Source organism: Megalopta genalis, chromosome 5 (genome assembly GCF_051020955.1).
Source record: "Megalopta genalis isolate 19385.01 chromosome 5, iyMegGena1_principal, whole genome shotgun sequence".
NCBI lineage: Eukaryota > Metazoa > Arthropoda > Insecta > Hymenoptera > Halictidae > Megalopta > Megalopta genalis.
Genome location: NC_135017.1, coordinates 15297594 through 15312516, shown reverse-complemented (window position 1 = coordinate 15312516; position 14923 = coordinate 15297594). Strand labels below are relative to the sequence as shown.

The window sequence follows — 14923 nt, the reverse complement described above, 5'->3', positions numbered from 1 at the left end:
GGCCGGCTCCTCTCCAGGTGTATCCTGGGCACACACCTGGCAGCGAGGAGGAGCCGAGCACGATCGAGCACATCGAGCGAATCGAGCAGCATCGCGTGTCTCGAGAAGCCCTTCCGGAACCAGAATCGTGTCGGGCCGGTTCCGCGTTCGATTCTACGCGGGCACTCGTATTTCACGTGTACCTAAACACACGCGGAGCTTATACGTCCGTGTATCAACGCGCCATTAATGTATCCGCGTTTTAATTCCGTTCCAAAAGTATAACAATAACAGATTGCTCCGTCGAAAGAGCAACGATAGATAAAGAAATAAATTGGCAGAAACGCTCGTTACAGTAATGTCTCCCTTACTGACGCTCGGATTGTCCACTAAAATGGACAATTTGGGAAGAGGAGATACGATTATTCGAGTCTTGTGGCTCGTTCTTATAATTGTGGACTATTTATAACTATAAAAATAAACCGCAAGTTTAATAAATAATAAATAATAATCGTAATAATAATATAATCGTATCTCCTCTTCCCAAATTGTCCATTGTTGTGGTCAGTCTGGTCGTCAATTAGAGAGACATTACTGTATTATATTTGGAGATAGTTATATTCGAGATCAAGATTTTGTTAGATTTTCTTTCGATACGCGAAGTACGCTGGTACCACGGTCGACTCGGCGGTGTTCGCCACGGTTTCGCTGCAGTAAATCCATTCCTCTCTCTCTCTCTCTCTCTCTCTCTCTCTCTCGGCTCTCTAGGAGCGGCGTGTGTCGGCCGGAAAAGATGTACAGCTGCGCGTGTGTGCTATGCGAGCAACCGAGAACCCAGTAATCATGGTAGCCGCGCGCGTGACCGTCGACGCCGCCGACACTCCCGAGACCCCCGACCAACGATAAACCAACGCCCACCACCGACGGATCCCGCTCCCGGTCACGAAAGACCTAGCCCTCGAGACGTAATACGCTGGTAGGCTCGTTCTACTTCTGCTCGAGGCCCGTGGATTTACTCGAGACCCTCGCCAGTCGAAGGCTCGACGGTATGTCGAAGCGACGACAAAGGTTCCGGGTTCCACCGAAAGCTTCCATTCATCGACTGCGAGTGCCGGTTCGCCGTTTCGAGTGGGATTCGAGCCTCGATGGTCCGACAGAAACTTTGTAAGGCTGGCTGGATGGAGGGGAATTGTGCTTCGACGGTAGCAGACCATCGTTCACGGTCGCGTCTTCCAGGTGAAGAAAGCTTCGATGGTCCGACCGATACGGTAGAAACGATTCGTGTTTGGACAGACGCGTCTGAAAGAATCTACGATGTCGGTATATATACAGTACGGTCAATTTAGATTCTGTCGGACGTATTACAGTTTCAGAGAATCCTAATATAGCCAGGCGACCTCCTCCAGCTATAGAACACTCGAGCTATACGGTAATGTCTCCCTTACCGACGCTAAGATTGTCCACAAAATTGTACAATTTGGGAAGAGAAGATGCAATTTTTAGAGCTTTGCACCTCGTTTATTATAGTTACCGATTGTCGACAGCTGTAAAAACGAGCCGCAAGGCTCGAATAATCGTATCTCGCGGTAGAAGACTCGAGATACAGTCGGGCCTCGCAGTAGAATAGACTACCATTTGATCAGACCCGTTTAAAAAGTAGAAGAACCCGACACGATCCGACATCCAGCGACAGGGACCGAGTTTGATCGGGCGAGTAGCGAGGCCTCGCGCTTAGTCGGACACGTTGCAGTAGTAAAGGCGCGCGCGCGCGTGGCGAGGCCGCGCGCAATCAAGGAAATTTAAGTGGCTCTAAACCGGCCACCGTCGGGCACCCGGAGCTTCGATGGCGCGGCGCGATCCAGGTAAAGAGGGCAATAAGTAATTCAGCTGTGCCGGCTGGGGCTGTGGGAATGTTGAAACAAGCTATTAACGAGCTCATTTACGGTGGGAAAATAATACGTTAAGAGGTCGGGAGCGTGAGTGGCCTGGCATAAGAAAATTGACCGGGGCGATCGCGTGTCGTAGAGCGCGGTTAGGCGAGCTTACGGTCGCGGGGGAGTGAAACCGGAGACGGTCCGTGGTCGGAGAGGTCCGAGCATAACAATATTGCGCGGGCGGACGTAAGCGAAGCAGGATCGCGGACGATCGGACGTCGGCGAGATAAATCGGGCCCGGTGAAATCGAATGCTTCGAGGCGAAACGAAACTCGTGGACCCGTAGGACAAACACGATCAAAACGGTACGTGGCCGCGAGCGGTATGTATCGGGTGTCCCAGAACTCCCGGAATACCTGGAGAGAGGTTCGATTATTCCTGGGACAATTCGAAGCAACTTTCGTTCAGAGAGCATTTCCATGGAAACCTTGTACTTTTTCCTCGGCGAAAACGAAGGTCGCGGCTTCGTCGACGAGCTATTTACGCGATTCGTTGCCAACTACAGTAATGTCTCTCTAATTGACGCTCAGTTTGTCCACAAAAATGGACAATTTAGGGAGAGGAGATACGATTATTCGAGCCTGGCAGTTTATTTCTATAGTTATAAATTGTCCACAATTATAAAAACGAGCCGCGAGGCTCGAATAATCGTATCTCCTCTTCCCAAATGATCCATTTTAGTGGACAATCCGAGCGTCGGTAAGAGAGACATTACTGTAGTTGGCATAGCCGCGGAGAAGACGTTCGTTGAGGAAAAAGCGACTTCGAATCTCCTCGGAGACGCCTTCGTTCGAGGGCTGACGTTTCGAGGACACCTTGCGCAGATCCGTGGAGAGTTCTCTCCGCGGATGTCGGCGAAACGAGTCTATATTTGGTCGGGCTCGAGGCGGGTCGTTGCAATATTTATTTTCCACGGGACAGTGGGTGTCTTCGGGGGATTAGATCCGTTGGTAATCACGCCGCTCGTCGATGATAATTGATTTCTCCGGCGAGATCCGCTGCTCGAATTGCAGCGAACCGTCGCCGCCGCTTTACGACTAGATTCCCCGGCTACGAACGCTTTAAAACGCGCTTTAGAACTCTCCTGTAAGTGGAAAAGAATTGGATTCCCGGACGCGGAACCGTTCCTGACAACCTGTCCGGCGCTCCCGCCGTGCGATCCCGTAAATCTAATCCGACAGTGTTACCCACACCAGCCCCGGTTAAATTCCGTCGCGAGTATTCCTGTCGCTACCAGAACGGAAACAACGTTGTTTCAACCTGGGAACTCGGCCCCGTCTCCCCGCCGCTGCTCTTCCAGTTTCCGTCCGTCCGTAACGCGGACAGCAATTACGTGTTCCCGCGACCAAAACCGGCTCGCGAGAACTGGTTCTGCCTGGCTTGCCGCGACTTACCCGAAAAAATTGAAGCAACTGCCGCGATTATGAACGAGATGACGACGCCTGGCCCGGCGACGCTGCGCGCCACCATCCCCGCGACTACGTACATCCCTGTACCAACGCAGGAGCCAACTCCCAAAGACGTCAGGTCCAGAGTCGTCAGGCACTTCTGTAAAACGAGAAACGCATCCGTCAGACACTTCCCGGTGAAACGAATGCTGAACGATGGACAGAATCCTGTTCGATCGATGGACAGCGGATTTTTCGCGCATTTCCGGTTAAATTAATAGATCGAATATCGAAGTCTGAACGCGTTGGAACAGTTTAAGAGCATTTCCTATGCTCTCTTCGATTCATTGAAATGATTTAAAGAAGTACTGTAATGTCTCTCTAATTGACGCTCAGATTGTTCGACATTGCTGTATCATGTTTCCGAAAATCGAGTTGGAATATTTTCATTTCGTAGAAAAATTCGCGCTCTGTTAATCGGACGCGGTTGCAGTGGAACGCGACCACGTTTGGTCAGACCTGATTCCAGTGGAACAGGTATCGGTCAGCCGGGATCGAGCTCGAATATTTTTATTCGAGTTCTCGGGCTGAGAATGTATTCCACTGTGATAGCCCAATGAATAAGGACTTGTTCCACCACGAGGCCCATAATTGGCCCGCTCTGATCAGGTTCGACTAAATACGGATCTATTCCACTGCAACTCGGTAGCATTATACAAACGCCCATCGACCGAACCAACCGTCTCGGTACAATAAACGCTTTTTGGTCGGACGATCTCGATGGCGCGAGTCTTCCTTGGCTTCGCCGCTATCCATTTGGATCGTGCACGTTTAATTCCCCTAACTCTGCCCGACCGGATCGGAAATAGAACGGCCAACAGGGCGGACCGAACGAATCCCGATTCTATTTCAGCTGTCGCGGCCGAAAGTGCGGCCACCCTTTCGCATCGAGACCTTCGAAACCAACGGGATGCAGAGCCGGTCAGCCTGCCGCGCTAAAAATGAAACGAACCGGTGCGGTGGCCCAGTTCCTGCCAACAAAGAGGCTGTCGGCTCCGCTCCGCCCGGCGCGGCGTTGTTGTTTCAACCGCGAAGAACTTGTCGCGACGCATCTCGCTCGTGGTATTCCATAAGCGCCGATATCCGGCCGATACTTGCACGGAGAAATTTCGAGCGAAGCTGCCGCAGCTCGGCGAAACAATGGTCGAGGGTTGCCCGGGGGAGTGTTTCGAGTGCCGGTCCCCTCGGTCTCGCCTAAACCACCGCGAACTTTCCCAATAAACGAAGCCCGGCTACGCGGTCGCGACGCTGCTACTCGAGAGCATCGAAGCAACAAAAATCGGCGATCTTTCGAAAAGTTCTCCACCGTGAGATCCCGCCGCTGCACAGTGGTTTACGCGGCCGATTTGGACGTTCGTAACGCTGCGTTAGCTTATTTTCCCGTTTTTCTAGCACGAGCTTGACCCAATCTTTTTATTTTTGTCGGATCTAATCGAAGATCAAAATCGAGAGATAAAATCGATCAAGATCGAATAGAAAGCAACGATGAACAAACGTCGATGATAAAATAGTTACTAGAAAAATGGATAAAAATTGGCGAAATTCGAGCGACGATAACTCCGCGAAAAATCATCGCACGACGATGACTCTTTTTTCAAATTAAAGCTTGAAACGTCTACTTCGAGACAGTGTTTCTGGATTTGAAGTTCGATGCACCCTCGCCGCTGTAACCCTTTAGAGACGAGACCATGCTCGTCGCGTCGAAAATTGCCAAGTTCGACGAAACGCACGGCTCGTGTAAAATTTTTTCCCGAGACGTCGTTTGCAGCGGAAGAAGGTTCGATGCTTCCCCTTTAATTTAAAAAAAAAGAAACCCGGCTGCGATTTTTCTTCGCGAAGTTACAGCACTTTAAAGTACCCCCTGCAATTTCGTCGTGTACCAGCGACGTTGGCGTTATCTGGCATGCAAGGGTTGCTTCAAAGTGCTGTAATTTTGCGGACGAAAATCGCAGGCAAGTTTGCTTTTTTTTAAATTAAAGGGAAATGAACCGAAGTTCGTTGAAAGGAAGTACGAAGTGCCTGGGGCATCGAAAACCGTGATCGGCGTAATTTTTAAAATTGATTCCAGGCAAACGAAAACCGATCGATTGGACCATTGTCAACTTCGCAAGATCCCTTTTCCATCGAACAGGGGAGACCTCGACGGGGTTGTTCCCTGCGCGAGGGAAGAAAGAGGCGCCTAGGGAAGCCTCGTCGCGACGCGGGCTCCGAGAAAATTAATTTCCCATTAGGCCGCCGCGCCGCGGAGATTGATCCGCTCGCGGGAGGTTCGCGGGCAGCTCTCGGGCCTTCGACGGGCCGCTCGCGCGAGTTCCTGCGACGAGGCTGTTGCAAAATCCCGTTAAAAATAGCCGGGATCGATACGGAAAGGCGGGATCCAAGCCCGGGAGGTTTCTTTCCTCGGAGGATTCGGCCGTTCTCGTCGAGAACGGACGGTCTGCGACGGGGATATATGGGATCAGCCGGAGGAGGGGGCCTGCGGGGGCGTCTAGAGTGTACCGGTGATTTCATTTCGAGCCGGCTATTTTTAGACCGCCTTTCCGATATCCTCGATCAATTCTCGCGAATAGAGTGGCTCCCGACGCCGTAGATAACCGTGAACGATCAAATCGAATCGAATCGAATCGAAACGAGTCGAGTCGAGTCGAATCGAATCGAATCGAACCCCGCTCACCTGTAGTTTCTGCTTGGACTCGGCCGGATGCAACGGCTCGGGCCCAGGCTTCCTCTGATCGCCCTGCAAGCTGTCCACGTTCTTCGTGCGGGTGAACTTCCCGAAGAGCTCGAGGCCCTTCTCTCGGTCCATTAGATCCAGCTTCATTTTTCCTGAAAACAGAACGGAGGAAGCGTTACTCCTTGGCCAGGGTACTTCGTTTCGAGTGGCACGGCACTGTTCCGCCGAGGCAGCCAGGGAAATTGCGCTGTCATGGTCAGACGATAAGCGAAATAACATCTGCGACGCCTAAGGGGAATACTAGTCTTGTTTCCGCAGATAGTAAATGAAAGAATACCGGTAAGTAGAGTAATGCCTCTGTGCGACCAGACTGGAAGTGGAATAACATCGTCGTGGTCGGACAGTTAGAGAAGTACGGTAATGTCTCCCTTACTGAGCGTCAATTGAGAAACATTGCTGTCGGACAATAAGAGAGGCATCGTCGACGCAGTCGATCGATCGATCGACGCATCTTCGAACTTCGGTGTCCAGAAAACGGAGACTGAAAAATGAAAAAATGTTATTCTTTCTCTTCGTCTTATATTTTGAGACAGACTCAGCTTGTATAGCCAAAAGAGGAAGAAAGGCGCAACCATTAAGGCGTCGATACGGCTGCTTCTCGGTGAAATCAGAGTCGCCCGAAGGGCGAACCGAGAGCTCGCTGCTCGCGAATCGAGCGAGCGAAGGACGCGAGGCATTACCGAGGCTCGAGGAAGAACGAGACACGGGGATAACGGATTATGCAAAGGCGAAAAATGCATAATATGGGGATAATCAGCTGAAAGCAAGCGTAGTCACGGGGATCGCAGCGCGACGCCAATGAATAATGCAGGCAGACTCGACGATCACGCTTACGTCCTGCCCATTCCCGGATAATGGAATTCCGGAATATTGTCCGATCGCTCTCGCGGACGTTCCGCCGGCAGTTCGAGACGGCACCAGGAAAAAACAGAGCGGCTCCTTTGGATTCATGAGGAAACCTTTCTGAAACGGGGACCGTCGGCTAAAAGTCACCCCACCCGGCCAAATTAATCCGGCGAGGGGAACGCGTTCGTCGCGAAGCACGGTATTCGATCCACGGAAACTCAAAAATTCGTAGCCGAGATACGAAAGGTCCTGTAAAATGTTAACGAAGTGCCAGTTTTGTTGGCGGAACTTGTAGTTTAATGCGCGAGATCGGGAGCAGTGCCTCGGACGCGTTCCTCACCGACGGAATATTTGTACCTGTAATCCGGTTTCTACGCAAGCGGAATTCGGTGCTGTAAAATCTTTGAAACGAGTGAATAATTGTCGGATTAAACGTTTATTGAACTTGTTAAAATCTAAAAAAAATATTCGGAAATATTACAGCGATCCAATCGACGAAACAGAAACTGAAAAATTAAAATTCGCAATGGATGCTACTGGAACTCTCGCGCGTTCCAAAGATTCCAGTAAAATTCGAACCGCTCGAATATATTGAAATAAAAACGAATCCCGAGAATCGGATGAAAAATGATCGTCGCTCTGAAGCAGCATTATTGCTCGAGAATGAATTAGTTCGAGGGTCATCGATCTTGTTCGAAAGTTCTCCGTAGTATCGAACGGTGCGCGAGACCATCAGTCTCCGTGGACGCAAAAATATTTCCTTTCTAATTAGGTAATTAGCCAGACGGGGCGAGGGTAACGTAATTAACGGCGGAAAAGCGCGGCTCGCTTTGCAATTGCCGGCTCTCGCTGGAACAATGCGGGCCGGGAGCAGCTAGTGAACAATCGCGGGCTCAGAAGCTCATCCTCGGTTTCTAAAAGCTCTGGCTTCTCTGCGCCGACGATTCGCATCGCATTCCGCCAGCTGCTGGCGGTAGCAACCCGGTAATGGTACTGTCAGCGGTGTTGCTAGCGGTGTTTGTGGCGTTGCCGGTGGATGCCCCTAATTATCGTTCTCTCTCTCGCGCTCGTCCTCGCAGGCGCGTCCTTTGAAAAATCTCCGAAAGCTCTCCCCCTCTCCCTCCTCCGCGTTTTCCCTCTTTAACCTTTGTAATCTTATTTCGCGAAAGAGCCAACGCGAAGCACGAAGAATCCCCGGGTCCTCAAAGCTAATGGACTCCCACGAAACCGGCCACCTCGACGAATTATTCGCACGCCTCGTGTTCGTGGGAATCGTCTGGCCTGCAAATTTCTCTCTCTCTCTCTCTCTCTCTCTTTCTCTCTGTCTCTCTTTACAGAATCCACGACGAAATTGACGCGTTTGTAAAAGCTGCGGAAAAGTGCCCTTAAAGGGGCCCCTAGCACAGAGTAAACGCGAGGTATGGGTCCTGCGGTATTTTTAATATCTTTCTGTGTGCCAAATAAAGTTTCTCGCCTGCAACAGAATACCGTATACAGTAATGTCTCCCTAATTGACAATTTGGGAAGAGGCGATACGATTGATCGAGTCTTGCGGCTCGTTTTTATAGTGGCAAATCATCGACATTTATAAAAACGAGGTGCAAATCTCGAATAATCGTACCTCTTTTTCCCAAGTTGTCCATTTTTCTTTCCAAGCTAAGCGTCAATCAGAGAGACATTAATGTAATGCGACATTGTACATTCATTTATTTATTGCATACGCGCGGAAAGTTGCCCATTAGTTATGAACTCGCAAAAGGAGAAAGAACACACGGAGATTTGATACCGGGATGTGGCGGCCTCGAACGTATCGAGGCCGGTGGGAACGGGGGGACGGGGGGACGGTTCCATGAAAAATTCAGAAGACGCGGCTGTCCAGGGGATTTTTCGTTTCCGAAATATTTGGAAACATCGTTTGGCGGAGCCGCGGATTCGGCGGTGTTTCAGGAGCGGACAGCCGAGGGAAAAACGCGGCGGCGCATACCGACGAACCATTTTCGTGGCTCGTTACCGCTTTACCACAAAATCACGTTCGGCGCTCCTGTACGAGCCAGCACGGGGTGCGTGGGGCTTGCAAAAATCCCGGTATATCGTGATTACGTCTTGGCTCGTGGCTCGTGCGCATGCATAACCAACGGTGTCCAGTCGGCTGTAAAATTGCGGGGGGCGTCCGCCTTCCCCCTGGCCGTCTCCTCCTCCCCGAATATTCCCCGGCTCTGTTTAATTATAATTTTCATTTTGATTGCGCGGCCCGCTCATAAAAATTCAGTCTGAAAAAACAACGGCCGGAGAGCCCGTGGCGGTACCAAATAATCCGAACGACTTTTACGAGCGCAGCCGGAAAGGGAACAGTGCTGCGGCGATCTACCGGGTGTCCGCGAAACCGTTTCGTTGTTCGTTCCGGACGGAAAAAGTAATTCTCAACCATCCACGATCGAGGGACCGAGGCAGATCGATGGGACAAATGCGACAGGCCGAGTGATACGACTCGATCGCTGGTCGGCCAGGTGGTAGAAATCGGCGACGAATCGGCCAGATAGCGAAAGCCGCCGCTCGCGATACAAGCGTAGGACACCTGCGATATTCCCGGAGACTTCTGCGCAAAGCTTTCGCAGAATTTTGTAGGCTGCTTCGGAGTGTCGCAGAATTTCTCAGAGAATCGCAGGCTATCCGAAGTCCGGCGTTGCAGAAGCGAATTTAGCGGCCTCTTTTCCGCGCCGTTTATCGGGCTCGGAACAACACGGCGGCGCTATAAATAAACACGTGTATGCCGCGCCATAAATCTGCGACGCCTTGTCGCTTATCAAAGCCGGCCAGAAGGGCTAGGTGTCGGGTCCTGGCGATTCGTTCCGATTCGACTCGATTCCGGGGAGGAGGGTCGGAGGTCGCCGCGATCGGCGGCAGACGCGTCCGCGAAACGGCTGACGAGAGCCGGCGTGATTTAGGGCCGGCTAGGTCGGTGACAAAGCCCGTCGCGTATAGTTTATGCCTGTGCTCGCGCCGCGAGCCGGGTCCCATGGCTAACGAGCGTTCCGAGTAACTAGAGCCCGCGAATTAGAGCTCGCGTCGACACGGCGAGCCCTTCGGTTCCGCGCGCGCAATAATTCCTCCCCGCGGAAAACAGGGATGCAGGAGATCGAGAGGGCCCGGCGGGGGCAGCGGAGAAGGGCGGAGGGAGGGCTGGAAAATGAGGTATCGCGGGCACAGGAACGATGCCATAATTAATCGGGAACTGGAACGAGCAACGTCCTGGGCAAACGGCCGCTGTTTCCGCCTCCCAATTAGGGCTGGAACACGCTGTCGCGTCGTTCCCGGTCCGGTCGAATGTTCTTTCATTGTTTCGCAACGCGGAGTTCGCGCCGGGCCGCGAACGAGCAACGTTTTACCGGAGCGAGACGGGACCGGTGCACCGTGGACTTTTGCGACAATTACGAGGATCGAAAGGCGCTAATTGCCAGCAGGATTTTCCCGTGTCAACGATTCGCCCCGCGGCCGAGATTCCTCGACCGCCGGGAGGACACCTCGGACTCCGCGCGTTCCTCCTCGGGAATCGTTTATTAACTCCGCGACCCATAAATCAAGCTCTGCCCGATGTCGATCGCGATAAATCGTTGGAAATCCGGAGCAGCGCGCTGAAAGCTGTCGCTACACGCCCGTTCTACCTGTCCGCCCTAATAAACGACTGTTCCGCCCGGCGGGGTTAATAGTCGAGATTCTTTGAAGTCCTCGCTCCTGTTCCTGTTTCGCTTGATCCTAGACGCGACGCCGACCCCCCCTTCCCTCCGTTCCGCTTGCTCGACCTCGTTCTACTTACGCTCGCCTCGCCTCGCCGCCCTGTGTGCATGTCCGACTCGTCGCATGCTCGACCTTATTGTGCTAGCAAAATACGAGGACTCGCTCGGCGAAATCGTCCGCGACGAGTGCATCTCTCGATATCTCGAGCGCCTGCGAACGATATCTATCGAGAACAGCTTCGATCGATCTCGGAGCCGGTTATCGTGGGCCGATCGGTTGCTGTGTCTCTGGTCTGTTCTCCGGCATAATTAATTTTATATTTTTATCAGGTGAGATTTATTCCACTTTTCTGTTCCTTCGTTTTGTTTATTTCTCGATAAGAAAGATGCTAATATGTTTTGTACGATAAATTTGACGTTAACTGTGCTCGAAAACCAAGCAAAAGCTCTCGCGAGAAATCGTCGTCTCGATCTGCGGTAATGTCTCCCTTACTGACGCTCAGGTTGTCTACAGAAATGGACAATTTGGGAACAGGAGATACGATTATTCGAACCTTGCGACTCATTTTTATGGTTGTTGGCAATGGATAACCATAAAAAAGGCTCGAACAATCGTATCTTCTCTTCCAAAATTGTCCATTTTTGTGGACAATCTGAGCGTCAATTAGAGAAACATTACTGTGCTCGTTCGAACAGTGGTCGCCTCGATCTACTCGACGGGGCAGCCGATTCCCGTCGGTCATTTCAGGATCGTTTCAGGGCAAAATTGGGGCCCGAAGATCTGCTCGCTCGAAAATCTCAGTCGCCATGAGAGGAGTCTGCCACTCGCATCGTTCAGCCGAGTCGCCGCGCCATGCCGCGGCGCGCTAAAAATACGCGGAGCCGAGGCCGCACGGTCGCGTAGATTTCTGCGAGATCGATATATCCCCGAATGGCATCAGGCCAGACGCGTTACGGCGCTCGATCGCTCGCCCGGAGGCGGAATAAATGTCAACCGACGAAAATACACCGGCGATTCCCAAGTCCCGCGGTAATTACCGGGATCGCGGGAGGCGGCTAGGGAGAAGAAAACGATCGCCGAGTTCCGCGATAGTTTCGGGGGACCAACGCGTTTCGAAATAATTCAGCGGCTCTCGATTTTAAAAATACAGCCGGCCCGGAGTGGGAACCCCCGTGAATTTTTCATGAGGAGCTTGTGTGTGTGTGTGTGTGTGTGTGTGTGCAGGAACAGGTGTCCGCGAGGGAGCCTGTCATTTTCGTAATTGTCCGGAGGAAGGCAGGCGGGGGGGACTACGTGCCGTAGGTGCGCCGAACGCGGGAGGAACGAGGGCAGAAGTACACTTTTGTTCCGTTCTTGGACCGATCAAATACAGGATAACACAGATACAGCAGCGCGGCCGCATTTTTATTCTTTTCCGTCGTTTCAGGCAATACAGTGATGTCTCTGTACTTGTCCGGACAATCGTCGACTCGTACTACTTGTCCAACCATTTACGGTCCCTTACCATTTCTCCAGACTCGCGGTAATCGTTACGGCGAATTCATTTGCGGCAGTAGGTTCGAACGGAGAATAAGGGGTAGAAAAGAAACCTAATTGCTCGCTGTGTAGGTTGGAGGCGATGAGTAAACGAGGGTTCAGACTATCGAAGAATCCGTAACGCGTTCTACGCGATTCCGTCGCGCTCTTTCCGAGCGGAGTTATCGCGCCGACGGCGGTTAAATCCCGCGATCTTGCCGGCGCGAATAGCAAAACTCGCCGGGTCCTCGTAAACCGGATAACGACGTTTCGGTTTGGTCGTCGACGTAACTAATGGCTCGAGGCGAGATGCTCCGGCTGCTTCTCGGCGCGGCGCGGTCTTTCGATCGGCGGAACGGTCCTGTTCCGCCGATTACTGGTGGGGACCGCAACGGGAACACCGCGCCGGCGGAAATGCCGGTCTACCGGCGCGAAACCGACGACCGAGGAAAAAAGAATGACGGGGGTGGGAAATGGCGCTGGCGAAACCGGGAATCCGCATTGTTCCCGGTTATGGGCGCCGCGAGGAAGATCAAATGCCGCCCGGGAAACGGCAGTGTCCTTTGTGCCTCGAGGAGAAGAGGAAGAGAGAGAGAGAGGGAGAGAGAGAGAGTCCCATTGAAACGCCGCGCTCGCGATTGGTCGGTCGGTCAAGTGTCTCTCGAAGAAAAAATCAACCCTCCGCCCCCGCGCACTGCGAACAAACGACTCGACACCGATTCGAAATCAATTTAACCGCGAGTTTGTGAAGAAGTAGGCGTCGCTTCAGAAGCAATCGATTAATCTTCGGTTCCTTAAGATCGATGATATCAAACGCGGCCGTTGGATGATCCGCGAAATGAACTTCCCCTCGTCGTACTTTGCTGGAGGAGATTTCTTTTTGTAACACGTCGAGGACGAACGTTATTCCGTTCTTTTAAGTCGGAATCAAATTCGGTTCCCTTGTCGTCGACGCTTCTATCTTTCGTTTCAATCGCGCGTCCATGCATCTGTGAACGCATATGCAGCGGCGGCCATATACATACTTAACGACGTTTGAAAACTTTTTTAAAACCGGATTGAACGACTCGAATTTTTGGTCGACGATAGAGAGGGACCAGGCTAATGGAAAACGACTACAGTAATGTCTCCCTTACTGACGCTCAGATTGTACAGTAATGTCTCCCTTACCGACGCTCAGATTGTCCACCAAAATGGATAATTTGGGAAGAGCAGATAGGATTATTCGAGGCTTGCGGCTCATTTTTACAATTGTGGACAATTTATAACTATAAAAATAAACCGCAAGGCTCGAATAATCGTATCTCCTCTTCCCAAATTGTCCATTTTTGTGAGCAATCTGGGCATCAATTAGAGAGACAGGTGGTGCGAGAATACGAACGATGCAAACTAGGGATAGAAGTCGACCTGTGGTCAGACGGAGGCACGAATCCGGCTCCGATCGCGCGGATGGATAAATCAACTGCTAGCAGGCAAGTAGGACGAGTGCGTCGCTGGTCGGACAAACGGCGTGGGCCTGGCCGGAACGATGGAACAGCCAGATATCGAGATAGGTGTCCGAGCGGAGCTCGTGGATCAATGTCTAGCCGTGATTAACCCTGTTTTCTGATCTGGCCGTCCGCGTCGAGGCGCGCTAAATCTCCATCTCGACGGAACGAGAATCTCCAGGCGAGCGAGGATTGATCGCGAAACGAAACGAAACGGAATGGAACGGAACGGAATGGAACGGCGGCCTGTAAACAGCGTCGCAAAGGCGAGCCCGTGTTTTCTAATTCCAGGGTAGAGAACCGGTCGCTGGATTCGAGAGATTTCGCATGTCGCGGCTCGTTAGCCTGATCGACGATCGCAATTCCGATTGCAGCCACGGTGCCTCTAATCCAGCGACCGGTATCGGTTATCCATTACGCGTTTAACGAGGTCGCCGCTGCAAGAAACGATATTGCACTGCTACGGATTTATTTACAGCACGTCCGAGCGCCGCGCCGGCATCCGTCCAACTTTTTCACCCCCCCCCCGTCCAGTTTTACCCCGCGACCCCTAGAACCGTTCTCCACAGCAGGCGCCGTTCCACGCTTTGCATTCCGCTGGAAAAAACCCGCGATTCCGTTAGGCGATTCACGACGAGGCACTCGCGTGCCGCGACTACGAAAAATCGCACGCTCCCTTGAATTATCGCCACGCGTCCGGGATCCCGTGAGCCGATTGGAAAACTCGTCTCCTTCGAGCGCCCAGTTTCGAATCGGAAGCTAAAAAGGTTAAACGCATCGCGGCGGATGGTATATCGACTCCGTTGCATCTCAAACATCCTGGTCGACTGTTTGGGGCATAGGATCTCGGAAAATAAAATGGACCCGTTGTTGTGTCCTGTCGAACAAGATTGGCATATTTCTGTTAAACCTTTGCACTCGGGTGGTGACTCTGAGGCACCACTGAAATTGTTATACCGTGTTCCAAGATCATTTTTATACGAAGAAAGTACAGATTGAAAACATTGTTGAAAGCGTAACTGTTGCACAAGTCAACGGAAGACTCAATTTCGTACGCATAAAATGCGCTTCGTCACATGAAATGGAAATACAGCAATGTCTCTCTAACTGACGCTAAGATTGTCCACAAAAATGGACAATTTGGGAAGAGGAGATACGATTATTCGAGCCTTGTAGCACGTTTTTATTCCATTTATTCCGTTTAAGTTCCACGCTTGGCACGAAGATGATCCGCGGAAGATCTGC

General features: G+C 51.9%; 1 protein-coding gene across 1 annotated transcript in view; it reads right to left on the bottom strand.

The window, feature by feature from the left end:
• The window catches only part of LOC117226946 (solute carrier family 7 member 14), a 54301-nt gene that overhangs the window by 23859 nt on the left and 15519 nt on the right, over positions 1 to 14923 (bottom strand). The window contains exons 2-3 of the mRNA XM_033481751.2: positions 6036 to 6187; positions 3308 to 3461 (exon numbers count right to left, since the gene is read on the bottom strand). Coding sequence (XP_033337642.2) covers positions 3308 to 3461; positions 6036 to 6182 — 301 coding nt within the window. The 5' untranslated portion in view covers positions 6183 to 6187. The remainder of the gene's footprint in view (positions 1 to 3307; positions 3462 to 6035; positions 6188 to 14923) is intronic.